Source organism: Rhinoraja longicauda, chromosome 1 (assembly GCF_053455715.1).
Source record: "Rhinoraja longicauda isolate Sanriku21f chromosome 1, sRhiLon1.1, whole genome shotgun sequence".
NCBI lineage: Eukaryota > Metazoa > Chordata > Chondrichthyes > Rajiformes > Arhynchobatidae > Rhinoraja > Rhinoraja longicauda.
The window spans coordinates 98637228-98658305 of record NC_135953.1 but is presented as its reverse complement, the minus strand read 5'-3'; the positions used below and the strand labels follow the sequence as shown (position 1 = coordinate 98658305).

Below are 21078 nucleotides of genomic sequence, written 5' to 3'. Positions count from 1 at the left end.
CAGGCAGCATTTGTGGATCAAATGGATAAGTGAGGTTTAGTGAAAGGTCGCCTACCCATTTTCGCTACAGATGCTGCTTGACCAGTTGAGTTATATCTATGTGTGTTTGTGTGTGTGTCTATTGTGTGTCTAAAAAAATGTTCAGTATACAGTATATACCTACTCTATATGTATATTTATATATACTGATCATTTTTTTCTCGTTTACTATATTGTTGGGTGCTATGTTTGTATATTCTGTTGTGCTGCAGCAAGTAAAAGTTTCATTGTTCTGTCTGGGACATATGACAATAAAACACTCCTGACACATGACCACTTCAGCATTTTGTGTGTACTCTTGACTCTCTTATCACTCTCTTGAATCTTGGCAGTGTAACAGTACACGTGCAGAGTAGATTTTACTGCCTGGGGGTTGGGATTATCCTGGATAGTAGGAAGTGTTTCAGGAGACAGGGATGATGATCATGTAAAGAGATGGGCTTTGCAAGAAGCACACAGGCCCATGAAAGTAATTGCTGGTAGACACAAAATGCTGGAGTAACTCAGCGGGACGGACAGCATCTCTGGAGAGAAGTAATTGCTGGCTTTGCTCTGATCACCGGACTGCTGCAACATACCGACAGATCAAAATTCAATATCACAGACCCCTGGCAGGCGGAAGACTTAGGACATTGTGTACTTCGGTTTCATCCAATCAGCTCATCGTCACCCATGCAAGCTGATATATATATATATATATATATAGAGTCTTGTATTAAATGCTGCTGAGAATGTGGGCAATGTCTCTCAAGTGGCAATTTTAATGGTTACTGTTCGCCATGGTCTAATCGCAATCTGTTGAATGACCTCCCTCTCAGCTTGTCATTTCTTTCCAGCTTGTTAATCAGAGAAATTATTGGTCTGAATCACTCCTCTCCACATGCGATCCCTCTCTGTCACCAGATCCTGTTCCTCTCACCTACATATGTACAGCACAGGAACAGGCCCTTTGGACCTCAGTGTTTGTACCGAATATGATGCCAAGCTAAACTAATCACCTATGCCTGCACGTGATCCATATCCCGTCTCTCTGTGACTCTCTTTCTCCGTCTCTGTGTCTCTCTTTCTCCGTCTCTCCTTCTCTCTGTCTCTCTCTCTCGGTCTCTCCGTGTCATTCTCTCTCTCTCTGTCTCCTTCAGGCTCTGAGGAATTAGGACTTACTGAGGAAGGGTCTCCACCTGAAACATCACCCATTCCTTCTCTCCAGAGATGCTGCATGTCCCACTGAGTTACTCCAATATTTTGTGTCTACCTTCGATTTAAACCAGCATCTGCAGTTCCTTCCTACACAAGGAACTGCAGATGCTGGTTTAAACCGAAGATAGAAACAAAATAGCTGGAGTAACTCAGTGGGACAGAAGGAATGGGTGATGTTTCAGGTGGAGACCCTTCTTCAGTAAGTCCTAATTCCTCAGAGCCTGTCCACTAGCTACAAGGCTCTTGTCTTGCTTGAATGACAGTGCAGTTCAACAACACTCACTGAGCTCAACATTAACAGGAGTTAGCAACATTAACAGGACTTAGCAGCCTACTTGTGAGGCACCCCATCCATAACCATTGACTCACCTCACCACGACACACAGTAGCAGCATTTTGGTTTAGTTTAATTTATTGTCATATTTACCAAGGTGCAGTGAAAAGCATTTTTGTTGCATGCTATCCAGTCAGCGGAAAGACTGTACATGATTACAATCAAGCCATCCACAGTACAGATACAAGAAAAAGGGAATCACGTGTAGCTTTTTACTGTACCTCGCGGCACACGTGACAATAAACTAAACTAAAAAAAGGAACTACAGATGTTGGTATATACTGAAGATAGACACAAAGTGCTGGAGTAACTCAGCAGGTCAGGCAGCATCTCCGGACAAAAAGGATGAGTGACGTTTCTGATCAGGAAACTGGGCAGTTTGAAGAAGGCTCCCGACCCGAAACGTCACCCATCCTTTTTCTCCAGTGATGCTGCCTGACCCGCTGAGTTACCCCAGTATTTTGTGTCTGGAAAGGGAATAATGTTTAGTGCAAGGTTAAGTCCGATTAAAGATCATCCTCGGGCCACCAATGAAACATAGAAAATAGGTGCAGGAGTAGGCCATTCGGCCCTTCGAGCCTGCACTGCCATTCAATATGATCATGGCTGATCATCCAGCTCAGTATCCTGTACCTGCCTTCTCTCCATACCCCCTGATCCCTTTAGCCACAAGGGCCACATCTAACTCCCTCTTAAATATAGCCAATGAACTGGCCTCAACTACCTTCTGTAGTAGAGAATTCCACAGATTCACCACTCTCTGTGTGAAAAAAAAACTTTTCAATGAGGTGGATGGGAGGTGGATGGGCGGCACGGTAGCGCAGCGGTAGAGTTGCTGCTTTACAGCGAATGCAGCGCCGGAGACTCAGGTTCGATCCTGACTACGGGTGCTGCACTGTAAGGAGTTTGTACGTTCTCCCCGTGACCTGCGTGGGTTTTCTCCGAGATCTTCGGTTTCCTCCCACACTCCAAAGACGTACAGGTATGTAGGTTAATTGGCTGGGTAAATGTAAAAATTGTCCCTAGTGGGTGTAGGATAGTGTTAATGTACGGGGATCGCTGGGCGGCACGGACTTGGAGGGCCGAAAAGGCCTGTTTCCGGCTGTATATATATGATATGATATGATCTCGGTCCTAAAAGACTTCCCCCTTATCCTTAAACTGTGACCCCTTGTTCTGGACTTCCCCAACATCGGGAACAATCTTCCTGCATCTAGCCTGTCCAACCCCTTAAGAATTTTGTAAGTTTCTATAAGATCCCCGCTCAATCTTCTAAATTCCAGTGAGTACAAGCCGAATCTATCCAGTCTTTCTTCATATGAAAGTCCTGCCGTCCCAGGAATCAATCTGGTGAACCTTCTCTGTACTCCCTCTATGGCAAGAATGAGGTGGATGGGAGGTCAGGACAGCTCTCTAGTTGGTGATAGGATGGTTCAGTTGCCTGATAACCGCTGGGAAGAAACTGTCCCTAAATTTGGAGGTATGCGTTTTCACACTTCTGTACATCTTGCCTGATGGGAGAGTTAGTGCCATCTGCAGGGTGCACAGCAGCAACTCAGCAAGACTCCTAAGACAGCAACTTCCAAAGCATCCAGCTCTGAGCTAGGACAAAGGACGGCAAAGGCAGGGAGAACACCATCACCTGCAAGCCACGCACCATCCACACTTGATAGCACATCACTATTCCTTCACCGTTGCAGGGTCAAAGTTTGAAGAAGTCCTTCAAATCTGCTGGGAATTAGGAACCCCCTCCCTGGCAGTGTAGTGGATATAGACCCACACTTCAAGGACTGCAGCGGTTCAAGAAGGCATCTCCTCACCAGCTTGTCAATTAAATGCTGGCTCACCCTGTGTAGCCCACTCCCCTTGCTGGCTTTGATTTGTCCTTTTTTATACACCTTTCATTCATTTGTTCTATGTATCTTTTCCTATCTCCCGTTTCTCTCTCCCCGACTCTGTCTGAAGAAGGGCCCCATCCCAAAACGTCCCCACTCTATGTTCTCCACAGATTGGAGACCTTTGAACTATCATCCCCCATTACATGAAGGATGTGGAGGCTTTGAAGGAGGCAGAGGAGGTTTACCAGAATGCTGCCTGAATTGGGTATTAACTACAACGAGAGGTTGGATAGACTTGGATTGTTCCCTCTTCCTCTGCCATGTCGGAAGTGTGAGGGGAGACCTGATGGAAGTGTAAAAAAACTATGAGAGGCATTGATAGGGTAGAGAATGGAACCTTTTTCCCCAGGGTGGAAATGTCAAAGACTCACCTAAGGTGTGAGGGGCACAGCTTGAAGGTGATGTGTGGGGCAATTACTTTTATACAGAGGGTGGCGGGTGCCAGGAACGTGCTGCCAGGGGCGGTGCTGGAGGCAGATACGAGAGTTGTGCCTTTGGATAGGCGCATTGAGAGGTCTGGAATGGTAGGAGATGGATCAGGCAGATCAGGTGAACTTGGCATTGTGTTCAGCACAGACACTGTGGGCCAAAGGGCCTGGGTCCTGTGCTGTGCTGTTCCATGTTCTGTGAATGTTGACAGTACCGCACCACTTTTTCTCTCCAACCCCTGGGCGTGACCACCTTTCTCACAGCCCATAAATCATTTAAGGAGGTGCCGCCGAGATGAGATTTGCGCACAGCAAGGTGTCGCCTAGCGCTGGAGGTTAATGATCAGATAATCTCTTCCCACGGTGTGGGTCAGAGGTCCGGGGTGAAGCCGTACCTTGCATAGTTTTGAGTAACGCCCTGAGACTGTTTTAGTGTTTCACTCAACTCCTGCGTTTAATGTTGCGTCTGAAGTTGTCTGAGAGGCGAGTCACTGAGCTCTGCCCTTTCCACGGGTGCTCCGGTTTCCTCCCACACTACGGGTTACACACCACCGCGACCCTGCACAGGAGGGGCAGGTTAGAATTGGCAACTCACCTGCAAGCTGAATGTGACACTGTAGTAGTAGAATGACCGGGAGTCTGAAGAAGGGTCTCGACCCGAAATGCCGCCCATTCCTTCTCTCCTAAGATGCTGCCTGACCTGCTGAGTTACTCCAGCATTTTGTGAATAAATACCTTCGGTTTGTACCAGCATCTGCAGTTATCTCCCTACACACCTACAAGTGTGCACGTCTTTGGAGTGTGGGAGGAGCTGGGAGAGCGGACAAACCCTGTGCAGACAGCACCCGTGGTCAGGCTCGACCCCAGGTGTCTGGTGCTGCGAGGCAGCAACTCTACTGCCACCCCTAAAGTCCTTTGTGGAATTGGTGGGAGACTCCAATAGCCAGAAAGAAGCGGGTGAGGGGAGGGGGCGGTTGAGATGAAGAGCAGAGATAGATTTCAGGAGAGGCTGAATTAGCGACAGGGGGAAGGGAGTTGGCTGACAATAGACAATAGACAATGGGCAATAGACAATAGACAACATACAATAGACAATAGGCAATGGACAATAGGCAATGGACACTAGGCAATAAACAATAGGCAATAGACAATAGGCAATAGGTCATAGACAATGGACAATAGGCAATAGACAATAGACAATCGGTAATAGACAATGGACAATAGGCAATAGACAATAGGCAATGGACAATAGACAATAGGTGCAGGAGTAGGCCATTCGGCCCTTCGAGCCAGCACCGCCATTCAATGTGATCATGGCTGATCATTCTCAATCAGTACCCCGTTCCTGCCTTCTCCCCATACCCCCTGACTCCGCTATCCTTAAGAGCTCTATCTAGCTCTCTCTTGAATGCATTCAGAGAATTGGCCTCCACTGCCTTCTGAGGCAGAGAATTCCACAGATTCATAACTCTCTGACTGAAAAAGTTTTTCCTCATCTCAGTTCTAAATGTCCTACCCCTTATTCTTAAACTGTCTGACTGACAGTGTCAACGCAAAACACAGTGTCTACTACAGTGTTACAGCCAGCATGAGGTGAGTCGAGGCTTGGGTGATCGCCCATTCCGGACCGCTGCTAAGTTGTCCTAACCGAGGCACCTCAGCAGAGGTTCCCCACACCAATGCTCCGGGTCTACAGGCAGACGAGGGCTCAGCCCAGGCCGACTGCCTGCCTCTTTTCTGGGGTGACGTCCGTGCCTGGGTGTCCATCGAAAAGGAACACGCAATGTCCCCAAGCACATCTCTCTGTCAAACGAAATCAAGCAAACAGATATTACACCATGGACGGGTTCCGGGTCCGCTGGGGGGATGAATGAATCCTAGACCAGCATTGCAAATAGTTATGGAATAGTTAGCATTAAGAATATTTGGTATATTTTGTATTATGGTGGTTGGTGTGTTGTTCCTGTTTGTTTTGAAAATATAGTTAATAATTGAATGCATTTATTTGTGTATAAGAAACACTCTGTGTTTACCCGCTGTGAAGTGGGGCCCGGGTCTGCTAATGAAATCAAAGCTGTTAAATCAGTCACCTTACCTCATAGTGCAGCCCCGTAAAGCCTCGGTGTAACCTTACAGTGGCTTCGTTATATATAGTGGGTGCTGGCAGTCAATGCTGTGCTGCTTCACACCGTGCTGTCTGTGTTCAGTGCGTGCTCCCAAGGCCGGTACCGACGTTAAGGTAAAACTTATGTTCCGTGATCAATCGAATTCAGTTGTAATATCTCGTTCGACAGAGAAAGATGTGCTTTGGGGTAATTTTTGCCAGGCGATTCTGCTCCTCCTGTTCAGCTGCTTGCTATTTCACTCCATGTGGGACCGATTTCTACCCGTTGTATCTAACCCGTTCTGAACAGCGTAGTTGTGTACAAGTGGTGTGCATTAGCGTTTCGCAATGTTTCAGTTGGGCATCTGTGCAAAGAGCAGGTGAATCTTTTCCTTGGGATGTACACTGAAGGCTCCTCCTGTCCTGCATTATTCCTGCCAGATTACTGTATCCACACCGAATGGGCTATCCAATGCTTTCCAAAGCCTGGCTAGCTTTCTAATATTCCCGTGCCTTCTTTAAAGGACACACATTCAACTCGGCAAGAACTAATGCAAGAACTATCAAAACCAGCTTGATGGGCAGGGAATCAAAATGTATTTCAGAGGGGATTGAACAGTTCAGACCTGCTGTGAAACTGCAACTTCATACCATAAATAGCTTCTGAGGCAAACTACCTAAGTTCTCGGAGCAGAATTAGGCCATTCGGCCCATCATCTACTCCAGCATTCGATCATGGCTAATCTATCTTTCCCTCCGAACCCCATTCTCCTGCCTTCTCCCCGTAACCCCCGACACCCTTACTAATCAAGCATCTGTTAATCTACAGTGGTGGATATAATGGAGATTTACGTCTATTCCATGTGTCTGAATAAGGGTCCCGACCCCAAATGTCGTCTGTCCATTTCCCTCCACTGGTGTTTTGTTTAATTTATTGTCACGTGTACCGAGGTTCAGTGAAGAGCTTTCTGCCGTATTCTATCCAGTCAGCGGAAAGACTGTACATAATTACATTCGAGCCGTCCAGAGTACAGAAATAGAGTAAAGGGATCAACATTTAGTGCAAGATAAAGTCCGAGGGTCTCCAATGAGGTAGATGGTAGCTCAGGACCACTCTCTAGTTGTTGATAGGATGCTGCCTGATCCTCTGAGTTCCTGCAGTATTTTTTGTTTGCACAGAATACAGTGCTTTGCGCAAATTGTCGTCTCCATCAGGAAAAACGAGACTGGGAATGAGTTGTCCGCGGGAATGAGACAGCTAATGACTTCCAGATGCCATCGGTATAAGGGCTGACACATAAATCTAGCGGGAAATTTGAAAGAAACTTGGCCTAGTGGGCACTGAGAATATGGAACTCTGATGACACAGGAGCGATTGTGGCAGGTTGTGTAAATGCATTCAGGGAAGGGCATTAAACACACCATTGGACCTGCCGAAGTGAATGGCCTGCTTTTGCACCATATCTCCTTTGCAGTGCAAGTATAGGTTTTCTTTTAGTAGAGGCCACATCGATGGCACCGTGGTGCGACGGGTAGAGCTGCTGCTTCACATCAAATCACCAGGGACCCCGGGTTCGATCCTGACCCCGGGTGCTGACTATGTGGAGTTGTGGGGACGACTGCGTGGAGCTGTGGGGAGAAGGCAGGAGAATGGGATTGACAGGGAAAGAGAGATCTGTCATGATTGAATGGCGGAGTGGACACGATGGGCCGAATGGACTCATTCTGATCCCATTGAGGAAAAACTTTTTCAGTCAGAGAGTTGTGAATCTGTAGAATTCTCTGCCTCAGAAGGCAGTGGAGGCCAATTCTCTGAATGCATTCAAAAGAGAGCTAGATAGAGATCTTAAGGATAGGGGGAGAAGGCAGGAACGGGGTACTGATTGAGAATGATCAGCCATGATCACATTGAATGGCGGTGCTGGCTCGAAGGGCCGAATGGCCTCCTCCTGCACCTATTGTCTATTGACTTATGAACCTGCGTTCTCCCTCTGACTGCGTGAGTTTCCTCAGGGTACTCCGGTTTTCTCCCGTGTCCCAGAGACTTGCGGGTTTTGTAGGTTAATCGGCCTCTGTACAAATTGTCCCCAATGTGTAGGGAGTGGATGCGAAAGTGGGATAATATAGAATGAATGTGAATGGTGGGTGTAGACTCTGGGATGAATGGGCCTGTTACCATGCTGTGTTTTTTGATCAATATTTAGTTCAGTTGATTTTATTTTAGCGAAACAGCGCTGAAACAAGCCATTTGTCCCACCGTGTCCAAGCCAACCAGCGATCACCCCGTACACTAGCACTATCCTACACACTAGGGACAAATTACAATTTTATCAAAGCCAATTAACCTACAAGCCTCATGTAATTATGTGAGGCAGCGGCTCTACCACTGTGCCGGGCCTAGATTTAGTTGCTTTGTGTGGAATTATAACAAGGTACATCTGTGGTAATTTGTCTGTTTTTTACTTGTTTCTGCAGTTGGTTGATTGAGTCCCCGGAGAGAGAGAGTGTGTGTGAGAGAGAACGCCTGAGGATGAGCAACTACGCAGTGTCTCTGCTGGGACCCGCCCCATGGGGATTCAGGCTTCAAGGAGGCAAGGACTTCAACATGGCCTTGACCATCTCCAGGGTAAGCATCGCTCCCTTCACCTGTCAAATCTTCACCACTGGCTTCAGTTCTAGATACAACTCCAAACTGGTACCGCGGGCTATGTGATCAGAGCAAATGGGCCGAATGGCCTAATTCTGCTCCTGTGTCTTGCTATCAACAGGGTGAAATGCAGTGACCAGCCATGGTAGCATTAGTAACTCAGGTGGCGTGGCGGCAGAGTTGCTGCCATGCAGCGCCAGAGACTCCGGTTTGCTCCTGACTATGGGTGCTGTCTGTACGGAGTTTGTATGTTCTCCCCGTGACAGTGTGGGTTTTCTCCAGGTGCTCCGGTTTCCTTCCACACTCGGGAGACATAGTGTAGGTTAATTGGCATTGGTAAAATTGTAAATTGGGTCTAGTGTGTGCAGGATAGTGTCAGTGTGCAGGGATCGCTGGTCGGAGCTGACTCGGTGGGTCAAAGGGCCTGTTTCCGCGCAGTATCTCTAAAAGTCTAAAGAGTGGTAAAGATTTGAGGAAGGATATTCTTGCTATTGAGGGCATGCAGCGTAGGTTTACTAGGTTAATTCCTGGAATGGCGGGAATTTCATATGTTGAAAGACTCGAGCGACTAGGCTTGTATACACTGGAATTTAGAAGGATGAAAGGAGATCTTATCGAAACGTATAAGATTATTAAGGGGTTGGACATGTTAGAGGCAGGAAACATGTTCCCAATGTTGGGGGAGTCCAGAACAAGGGGCCACAGTTTAAGAATAAGGGGTAGGCCATTTAGAACTGAGATGAGGAAAACTTTTTCAGTCAGAGAGTTGTGAATCTGTGGAATTCTCTGCCTCAGAAGGCAGTGGAGGCAAATTCTCTGAATACATTCAAGAGAGAGCTAGATAGAGCTCTTAAGGATAGCGGAGTCAGGGGGTATGGGGAGAAGGCAGGGATGGGGTACTGATTGAGAATGATCAGCCATGATCACATTGAATGGCGGTGCTGGCTCGAAGGGCCGAATGGCCTCCTCCTGCACCTATTGTCTATTGTCTATTGACGTTGTATGGTATGCTCGCCTTCATTGGCCGGGGCACTGAATGTAAGAGATAGGAAGTTGTGGTGCAACGCTGTAAAACCTTGGTTGGGCGGCAATTGGAGTATTGTGTAAAGTTGTGGGTCACCCCATTACAGGAAGGATGTGAAGGCTTTGGAGAAGATGCAGAAGGATTCAGGGTCCTGAACAAAATGCTGGGGGAACAGCAGGTCAGCGTCTGTGGAGGGAATGGCCAGGCGATGTTTCAGGTCATGACCCTTCTTCACACTGATTACAGCAGTGGGAAGAATGGGTGGGGATTGGGAGGGGGTGGGGGTGTGCTGGAGTAACTCAGTGGACCACAACATTTCTCTGCCTTTGCAAAGTAGACTACACTTAAAAAGTATTTGACATCATAAAATCAGTGTGTGGCACCTTGCAACAAAGAACAGAGTAATAATCTTGCAAAGTAAGAAAGGGATAAGCAGAACAAAGTAGAATTTGTGAGTTTACCCACTCAATATACTAGGAGCGGCATGGTGGCGCAGTGGTGGAGTTGCTGCCTCACAGCATCAGAGAGCCGGGTTCGATCCTGACTATGGGTGCTGTCTGTGTGAAGTTTGCACGTTTTCCCTGTGACCACATGGGTGTCCTCCAGGTGCTCCGCGTCCCTCCTACATCCCGAAGACGTGCAGGTTTGTCGGTTAATTGGCTTCTGTAAAATGTCCCCAGTGTGTACGGAGTGTGCGGGGAGTGGATGAGAAAGTAGGGCAACAAAGAACTAGTGTGAATGGGTGATTGATGGTCGGTGCGGACTCAATGGGCCAAAGGGTCTGTTGCCATGCTGCATCTCTAAACTAAAAGTATGATCCCACTCGTGTGTTTGCTCCTTTGCACGTCTTGTACATATGGCCCTCTTAGAGTAAAAAAAGTTAAAGTTAAAGTTAAAGAGATGCAACACCTGTCCCTTTACCTCCCCCCTCAACTCCATCCAAGGACCCAAACAGTCTTTCCAGGTGAGACAAAGGTTCACCTGCACCTCCTCCAACCTCATCTATTGCATCCGCTGCTCTAGATGCCAACTTATTTACATCGGCGAAACCAAGCGCAGGCTCGGCGATCGCTTCGCTGAACACCTGCGCTCGGTCCGCATTAACAAAACTGATCTCCCGGTGGCCGAGCACTTTAACTCCCCCTCCCATTCCCAGTCTGACCTTTCTGTCATGGGCCTCCTCCAGTGCCATAGTGAGGCCCACCGGAAATTGGAGGAACAGCACCTCATATTTCGCCTGGGCAGTTTGCAGCCCGGTGGTATGAACATCGATTTCTCCAACTTTAGATAGCTCCTCTGTCCCTCCCTTAACCTCTTCCTTCCCAGATCTCCCTCTATCTTCCTGTCTCCACCTATATCCTTCCTTTGTCCCGCCCCCCTGACATCAGTCTGAAGAAGGGTCTCGACCCGAAACGTCACCCATTCCTTCTCTCCCGAGATGCTGCCTGACCTGCTGAGTTACTCCAGCATTTTGTGAATAAATCGATTTGTACCAGCATCTGCAGTTATTTTCTTATAAAAAAAGTTAATATCCTGCCCCACCCTTGCTCATAGCTTGTGCCCAGCCCAGGCTTTGTGTAAAAACAAAAGAATGCAAAACACAAAGATCGAACATGGGTCTCTGGTGCTGAGAGGCACTACACTACACCACTGTGCCACCTGATGACGGACCACATGAAAGGCGTTTTATAAATGATGCGGTTATTGGAAGATTAATTTTTTAGAGGCACAGTTTACAGGAATAAAACAAACGTAAGGAACAACTGTTTAGATTTCGGTTTATTATTGTCACGTGTACTGAGGTGCAGTGAGAACGTTTGTTTTCATTGCTATCCAAACAGCAGATATATCGTACATAGATACAATCGGTGCAAACTTATGTGCAACATATAGAGCAAACGGGAAGATACAGAGTGCAGAATATAGTTCTCAGCATTGTAGCATATGAGCTTACTTTATTTTTGAGATACAGCGTGGAAACAGGCCCTTCAGCTCACCAAGTCCATGCTGACCAGCGATCACCCCGTACACTAGCAGTATCCACACTGGGGACAATTTACAGAAGCCAATTAACTTACAAATCTGCATGTCTTTGGAACGTGGAAGGAAACAGAAGCACCTGGAGAAAACCCACGCGGTCACGGGGAGAACGTGCAAACTCGGTACAGACAGCACCCCTGGTCAGGATTGAACCCGGGTCTCTGAGACTCTAAGGCAGCTGCTCTTCCGCTGCACCCGTGTGCCGCCCCAGTTCCATAGACAAAATCCAATGGTGTAGAGGTGAATCGAACAGTACCCTAGCTAAGGCTGATAACAGGGTGGTGGTCCTTTCAAGCTGGGAAGGACTGTGATATTTATTATCCGCTGCGTTAATCATTCCTCTCCACCCTGTAACCTCCTCTTGCCTGGTGCCTTGGCTCATCCTCGTCTGGTCAAACCATATGCCGATTGAATTTGCAGCATTGCACGATCAACGTTTTTTTATTTTGCCCTGATATTATTCTTGATGTACAGTTCCAAGCATGATGAGGGTTGAAATTGGATATGCTTTTGTTACTCTGTTCCCTGCTGATTAGCATTTTCTTGATTGGACTCCCAGAAGTTGGCGTTTATACTGACTTAATCATTTGGGATTTGGTTTTTAGTTTTGTTTTAGAGATACATCGTGGAGACAGGCCCTTCGGCCCACTGAGTCTGCATCAACCACCTATCACCTCGTACACCTGCTCTATCCTAAGGGACAATTTACGGAAGCCAATTAACCCACAAACCTGCATGTCTTTGGAGCGTGGGAGGAATCCGGAGCACCCGGAGAAAAACCCACACGGTCACAGGGAGAACGTGCAAACTCCGTATAGGCAGCAACCGTAGTCAGGATCGAATCGATCATATTCAAGAATGATCCCAGGAATGATTTGGTTAACATACGATGGTTGTTTGATGGCACTGAGCCAGTACTCACTGGAGTTTAAAAGGATGAGGGGGGGACCTCATTGAAACTTACCGAACAGTGAAAGGCCTGGATAGACTGAATGTGGAGAGGGTGTTTTCAATAGTGAGAGAGCCTGGGACCAGAGGCCATTGCCTCAGATAAAAAAACGTACCTTTAGGAAAGAGATGAGGAGGAATTGCTACAGTCAGAGGGAGGTGAACCTGTGGAATTCTTTGCCACAGAAAGCTGTGGAGGACATCAATGGATATTTTTAAGGCAGCATGATAGATTCTTGTTAGTAGGGCTGTCAGCGGTTATGAGGAGAAGGCAGGAGAGTGGGATTGAGGGGAAAGGTAGATCAGCCATGATTGAATGGCGGAGACTTGATGGGCTGAATGGCCTAATTTCTGCTCTTATTATTTATGAACTTGAGAACCCAGGTCCCTGGCACAGTAAGGCAGCAACAATATTGTTCCGCCACCATGCCGCCACTGAGCTTACTGCTGCTTCTGACTTTGGCCACTCGGTGGGCCGAACTGTATCTCTAAACTAAACTAAATTAAACTAAACACTATATCAAAAATTTAAACCCCCTCCTTACCACATCAAGTCCTTTTTCCTCAATCGGAAACATTATGCTTTTTGATCTACATGTTCCAAAAACACTTTATTTGTGTTGGGTTGTGTGGTGTAAGTGTTGCCACAATATATGTCTTGCTGAATGTTTTAATCAGACTTGGTATCCAGCGTGTGAACTGAAGTTACAAAAAGTGTGGAATCTCAGTCTGTGTCTTTTATCATATCTACCAGGTGTGGTTTTAACAAGGGATTTGTGAATCTGTGTAAACATAAAGGCCAGGGGTGGAAGCCAGGAAGTGTTGATAAGTGAGGTTTTTTGGGGGTTTTATCATTTGAAACCGACTGTTTCATTATTTTCCCAGAGTGAGCACCCTTAATGACTGTGAGATCCCTGGGCCATTTAAACAGCTGCTGAGCCTGGTCAGAATGGCAGATGTAATACTCTACGAGCCTTTAGTGAAGCAGAATTTGACTTTGCACCAATCCACAAATTTAGCAGCCATCAGCAAAGGCACTGTGGCACAGCGGTAGAGTGGCTGCCTTACAGTGCCGGAGGCCCAGGTTCGATCCTGACTGTGGATGCTGTCTGTACGGTTATCCACTTTGGTGGTAAGAATAAGAAGGCAGATTATTATCTGAATGGTGTCAGGTTAGGAAAAGGGAACGTACAATGAGATCTGGGTGTCCTAGTGCATCAGTCACTGAAAGGAAGCAGGCAGGTTCAGCAGCCAGTGAAGAAAGCCAATGGAATGTTGGCCTTCATAACTAGAGGAGTTGAGTATAGGAGCAAAGAGGTCCATCTGCAGTTGTACAGGGCCCTAGTGAGACCGCACCTTGCTATTGAGGGCGTGCAGCGTAGGTTTACTAGGTTAATTCCCGGAATGACGGGACTGTCATATGTTGAAAGACTGGAGCGACTAGGCTTGTATACACTGGAATTTAGAAGGATGAGAGGGGAACTTATCGAAACATATAAGATTATTAAGGGGTTGGACACGTTAGAGGCAGGAAACATGTTCCTAACGTTGAGGGAGTCCAGAACCAGGGCCACAGTTTAAAAATAAGGGGTAGGCCATTTAGAACGGAGATGAGGAAAAACTTTTTCAGTCAGAGAGTTGTAAATCTGTGGAATTCACTGCCTCAGAAGGCAGTGGAGGCCAATTCTCTGAATGCATTCAAGAGAGAGCTAGATAGAGCTCTTAAGGATAGCGGAGTCAGGGGGTATGGGGAGAAGACAGGAACGGGGTACTGATTGAGAATGATCAGCCATGATCACATTGAATGGTGGTGCTGGCTCGAAGGGCCGAATGGCCTACCCCTGCACCTATAGTCTATTGTCTATTAGAAATGTCAGATGGCTTGCAACATTGGGGCAAAGGTGGTAACCTTACCCACAGATGTAAGGGTGAAGCAGCAGATGTAAGGGTGAAGCAACCAATGGAGGATGATCTTCAGCCTAGTTAGGTATAATACAGTAAACCCTCGCAATAACGGGACCTCTATGCAGCAGGTTGTGATTATAGCAGACCAGGTTGCACCACCCCCCACTTCCGCCGGTGACCCAGCGCACTGGCACCATGTTGTGGGAGCTTCCGGTCGTGGGAGTGGAGAGAGCGAGCAGCATGAAGGGCGGTGTGAGTACTAGGCCCGTACCTGTCGTGTGGGGCCGGGGGCTCTGGGCACCTCGACCTGTGAACTCCCCCTGGTTTTACCCTCCCCGATGTCACGTTTCTTCTCTCTCGGCCTTGGTTTAAATGTTACCCCCCCTCACTGTGTTATAGCGGACAATCGGCAATAATGGACACCATCCTCCCTCCCTCCCTGTGGTCCGTTTTTGCGAAGGTTTACTGTGCTAATTTGGTCTGTTAAAAGCCCAGGGGGGTTTGGTTGGTTGATTGATGGTGACCTGCTAATCTTCAAGCTGTTCCCTTTTGCAATCTTGTGTTTGGTTTGGAATAATAGAAATTGGGACGTTATGTTACAGTTGTACAAGACAATGGCGAGGCCGCACTTGGAGTATTGTGTTCAGTTTTGTCAACGCTGCTACAGGAAAGATGCCATTAAGCTGGAAAGAGTGCAGAGAAGATTGACGAGGATGTTGCCAGGACATAAGGGCCTGAGCTACAGGGAAACAGTGGGCAGGCTAGGACTTTATTCCTTGGAGCGTAGGAGGATGAATGGTGATCTTATAGTGGTGTACAAAATTATGCAATCATAGATCGGGTGAATGCACAGAATCATTCGTCTGTTCACACTAGTTCTATGTTATCCCATTTACCCATCCACTTCTTCCACATTAGAGGCAATTTACAGAGGCCAATTAACCACCTTACCTGCACATTATAGAGCTGCCCCTCGGGTTCCTATTAAATCATTCCCCTCTCACCTTAAACCTTTGCCCTGTAGTTCTTGATTCCCCTACCCTTGCAAAAAGACTGTGCATTCACCCTATCTATTCCCCTCATGTTTGCACTCCAAGGAATAAAGTCTGAGCCTTTCCCCATAACTGCCGCGAGCCCTAGCAACATCCTCGTAAATCTTCTCTGCACCTTTTCAAGCTTAACGGCATCTTCCCTGTAGCAGGATGATCAAAACTGAAACAGAGTGGAAACGGGTCCTTCGGCCCAACTTGCCCACACCGACCAACCCACCCATCTAAACTAGTCCCACCTGCCAACGTTTGGTCAATATCCCTCCAAACCTGTCCGATGCATGTATCTGTCTAAATGTTTCTTAAACGTTGCGATAGTACCTGACTCACCTACCAGCTAGTTCCATACACCCACCACCCGTTGTGTGAAAAAGTTACCCCTCAGGCTCGTCTTAAATCTTTCCCCCCTCACCTTAAATCAATTACTTCTCATTTTATTCTATTATTATATTATTATTATATTATTCTATTATTTAAATCTATTAAACCTCACCTTAAAGTTGATCTCAATTCCCTCTACTCTGGGCACGAGACTCTTTGCGTTTACCCGATCTATGCTCTTGTGAGGAGTTGCGTTTAACTTGTCTGTGAAGCTGCAACAAGTAGGAATTTCATTGTTAGACCTCGGCTTACAAAAGCTGGGCGTTGATTCGGAAATGGCCCAATGGTTACTTTATTTGCTTGTTATTTAATTATACCCTTTGTCAGTCAACATGAGGCTAATGACACAAACTGTGCAGAGAAAGACCGTCATATTGGATTTAGTGGAGAGCAGTACTCTAATCTGCTTTGATCTATGTGATCACTTAACAGATCATTTCTCAAATGTGTTGAAAAGATGGTATCAATGCGACATAATAGTTCACTGCGGTTGCAAACGCCCAGCTATCCAAGATAGGATGCCTTACCTACACTCTTTAAAACCAAAAATGCTGGAAATATTTAAAAACATCAAAGTACTGGAGTAACTGAAATAGGCCCTTCAGCCCACCGAGTCTGTGCCAACCAGAAATCACCCCGTACACAAGTTCTATACTACACACCAGGGACAATTTACAGAAGCCAATTAACCTACAAACCTGCATGTCTTTGGGATGTGGGAGAAAACCGGAGCAGCCGGTGAAAACCCACGCAGTCACAGGGAGAACGTACAAACCCCGTACAGACAGCACCCATGGTCAGGATCAAACCCGGGTCTCTGGCTCTGTAGAAACATAGAAACATAGAAAATAGATTCAAGAGGAGGCCATTCGGCCCTTCGAGCCAGCACTGCCATTCATTGTGATCATGGCTGATCATCCACAATCAATAACTTGTGCCTGCCTTCTCCCCATATCCCTTGATTCCACTAGCCCCTAGAGCTCTATCTAAATCTCTCTTAAATCCATCCAGTGATTTGGCCTCCACTGCCCTCTGTGGCAGAGAATTCCACAAATTCACAACTCTCTGGGTGAAAAGGTTCCTTCTCACCTCAGTTTTAAATGGGCTCCCCTTTATTCTAAGACTGTGGCCCCTGGTTCTGGACTCACTCAACATTGGGAACATTTTTCCTGCATCTAGCTTGTCCAGTCCTTTTATAATTTTACATGTCTCTATAAGATCCCCTCTCATCCTTCTAAACTCCAGTGAATACAGGCCTAGTCTATTCAATCTTTCCTCATATGACACTCCCGCCATCCCAGCGATCAATCTCGTGAACCTACGCTGCACTGCCTCAATTACAAGGATGTCCTTCCTCAAATTAGGAGACCAAAACTGTACACAATACTCCAGATGTGGTCTTACCAGGGCCCTACACAACTGCAGAAGAACCTCTTTACTCCTAAACTGAAATCCTCTCATTATGAAGGCCAACATGCCATTAGCTTTCTTCACTGCCTGCTGTACCTGCACACCAACTTTCAGTGACTGGTGTACAAGGACACCCAGGTGTAGACAGGAACTCACCACCATGCCACTGTGCTAGTCCCTTGAGATTTCGATCTGAAACATTAACCATTGCTCTTAGAAACATAGAAAAATAGGTGCATGAGTAGACCATTCGGCCCTTCGAGCCAGCACCGCCATTCAATATTATCATGGCTGATCACCTAAAATCAGTATCCCGTTCCTGCTTTTTCCCTTGATTTCTTCGGCCCTAAGAGCTAAATCTAACTCTCTTTCCACAGATGCTGCCTTACCTGCTGAAGGTCCAGCATGTGTTCAAATGATTGGAGCAACATCTGTATCTCATGGCTACCTTTTCATTGGTTACCGCACACATTAAGCAACACATACCAAAGAAGGGTCCCAACCTGAAACGTCACCTATCCGTGTTCTCCAGAGATGCTGCCTGACCTGTTGAGTTACTCCAGCGCTTTGTGTCATAGTGATTGAATTATATAGCACAGAAACAGGCCTTTTGGCCCAACGCCCATGCTGACCAAGATTCCCCATCCACAATAGTCTCAGCTTCCCACGTTTGGCCCATATACCTCTAAAACTTTCCGATCCATGTACCTGTCCAAAGGTGATTTAAATATTGTTCTAGTGTCTGCCTTGACTAGTTTAATTTAGTTCATGTCACATGTACCGAGGTACAGTGAAACGCTTTTGTTGGCGGAAAGACTATACATGATTACAATTGAGCCGTCCACAGTGTACAGTTACATGATAAAGGGAATAATGTTTAGTGTACGATAAAGTCCGATCAAAGATAGTCTGAGTGTCTCCAATAAGGCAGTGGGAGGTCAGAACTGCGCTGTAGTTGGTGATAGGATGGTTCAGTTGCCTGATAATGGCTAACTCCTCCGGCAGCTCAAACCCACCTCCCACGGTGTCCTCTTTTTTTGTAAACTAGCACCTGCAGTTACTTGTTTGTACATTCACCGCTGTACAATTCTCCATTGTACATGCAGACCCAGCTCCTGTGTGTGATATTGTCAGGTACAACATTCCACAAGTGTATTGCATATGCTGATCTCACCCGCAGAAAAATGTGCAAACACAAAAAAGCCATATGGCTCAGGGTAACGATCAGTCAAGTGTTTGTGTGCAGGGAATAAATGAGGGGGAAGCAATGGATCAACAGAACAGAAGCAGAGGTATTGAGTTCCTCACTCAGACCAAAAATAAGGTATAATTTGGGGTGAATTGATGACATTATGGGATGAATAAAAAGAGCCTTAAAGTGCTGGTGTAACCCAACGGGTCAGGTAGCATCTCTGGAGGACATGGATAGATGATGTTTCGGGTCGGCACCTTTCTTCCGACTGACAGTCTTGACGGTCTTGATTAAAAGATACGTCTTGAAAATAGGCCCTTTGGCTCACTGAGTCCATGCTGACCATTGATCACATGTTCATACTAATTCTGTTATTCTATTTTCGCAATCACTCCCTAGACAGGGGTCAAGTTACAGAGACTAGTTAACCTGCAAACCGATTGGGTCAAAGGGCCTGCTTCCATGCTGTATCTTCCTAAAAATAAGTAACTAAGTAGCATCATTACTTGTGGGAGCCGGCAGAATGTAAATTGGCACCCATGTTTCTTGTGTTATTACAATAAATAGCTTCCTGATTAATTTAACGAGCCTTCAAGTACTTTGTAGTGCCTTGACAGACAGAGGCTGCTCAATTTTGACAATCGAGAGGAGGAGACGAAAGGAGGAATGGTGTTCAGGTCCACCACTGATTTTTTTGGCTACGGTTAGTCTGGCAACTCCTTTAATCCGGGCAAAATTACGAGAGCGCACTTGAAATTCCCCCCGGAATTCCCCCCAAAAATGTGGCGCCTAGGCCGGATGAGGCGGCTGATCCTGACCTCAACGGGACTTCCATGGCCGATCAGCTGGTCGAGTTTGCCCTCTGCGGCCGGGGCTCTGGAACTCCGGCCCGGCCGGAGCCGGCAGATCTGTTCTCATGGTCGACTTCTGAGGCGAACTTTACAGGCCAGTATCTCGGCCCCTCGGCGGCCAAGGCCACAGTTGGATCCCTCTGGCAGTCCGGCAAAATGGATAATCCAGAAAGCCTCTGCACCAAGGGTGCCAGAAAATCGGTGGTGGACTTGATAGAAAATTGGAGATCGTTATAGAGTCAACTCTATGACTCAATGGCCTCCTTCTTTTCCAATTTCTAGGTTTTGATGAGAGAGAAAATTCCCCCTGTGTAACTGGTTTGATGCATAATGGGATTTATAACCACATTTTTTATGACTCAGGAAATTCCTGAGTCGATGAGGTCAATGAATTCTGATGGAATGAGAGATTCTCTGTCCCTACCGCACTGCTAAAATAATTATGAATTTTGGTATTAAACCGGTGAGTTTTTTATTTGAACAGGCATTGCTTTTTTTTCCCCAAGAATCCCGGACATCTGTTTAGATTGCTTTCTCAGTCATTCTTGTCTACACTCCCATTGAGATGATGTCAGTTGTAGCAGCAGTTGTTTGACTCGTGAGTCCTGGGTACGCACTCATGGTTATAAAGGTCGATCCCAACTCTGTGAAACCAAAGCTGGGTTGTTAAACAGGTAACCCCGCTGTGAAATCTGAAACTGAAACTCTGCAGTTCCTTGTTCATCATGAAATGCTGGATCTTTTTTCTCAGCTTACTTTGTGGTCACTCCACATTTTTCACCAAGATTAAAAGCTGATTTTATAGAATTGCATTGAGATTTTTCTTGAGGTTTTTGAGCAAACTGTCATCCAGTCTACAAATTGCTTTGATAGAAAAGCATGGTGGCGCAGGCTGCTTCCTTACCTGAGTTCCAGGGACCCGGGATCGATCCTGACTACTGGTGCTCTCTGCACGGAGTTTGTACGTTCTTCCCATGACCATGTGGGTTTTCTCCCGGGTGCTCCGGTTTCCTCCCACACTTCAAAGACGTACAGGTTTGTAGGTTAATTGGCTTCGGTAAATTTGTAAATTGTCCCTCGTGTGTAGTATAGCGCTAGTGTATGGGCTGATCGCTGGTCGGCGTGGACTTGGTGGGCCGAAGGGCTTGTTTCTGCCCTGTACTGTATCTCTAAACTAAACGAAACATTCACGGTGCATGGAAATCTGACCCAGCCTTTTTTTTCCCCATGGAATGAATGGTTGCAGTTATTTGAGGTAAAGGCAGGTTTATGAAGGATGTCCATACTAATGGCACTTGGGGTTGACTTGTAACACCTGCCATGCTTCTTTCCAGCAAAGACGTTGCAAATGTTGAAGGTGTCATGTGTTATTCTACCAACAGTGACTTTCTAATTTTGAACGCGGTTAGACAACCATATAAATATGGCATTGTTTCTGAAACCTTTTGGCTAGAAATGCATGTGCTGTGAACTGGAGACTTTGAACAGTAAAACGTTTTAGCAGCAAGTTTCCTTGCCTTGTGTAGACTTCAACAGTGTCTGTCTCTCTGGGTATGCCCCTCTGCATTGGAAGGAACTCTCAGACCTTGGCATACATAGGTTTTTGAGTCATCGAGTGATGCAGTGTGGAA

General features: G+C 46.6%; 1 protein-coding gene across 1 annotated transcript in view; it reads left to right on the top strand.

The window, feature by feature from the left end:
- Positions 1-21078, top strand: part of LOC144595607 (PDZ and LIM domain protein 5-like) — a 235085-nt gene that overhangs the window by 47819 nt on the left and 166188 nt on the right. The window contains exon 3 of the mRNA XM_078403187.1: positions 8476-8626. Within this exon, the coding sequence (XP_078259313.1) occupies positions 8476-8626 (151 nt within the window). The remainder of the gene's footprint in view (positions 1-8475; positions 8627-21078) is intronic.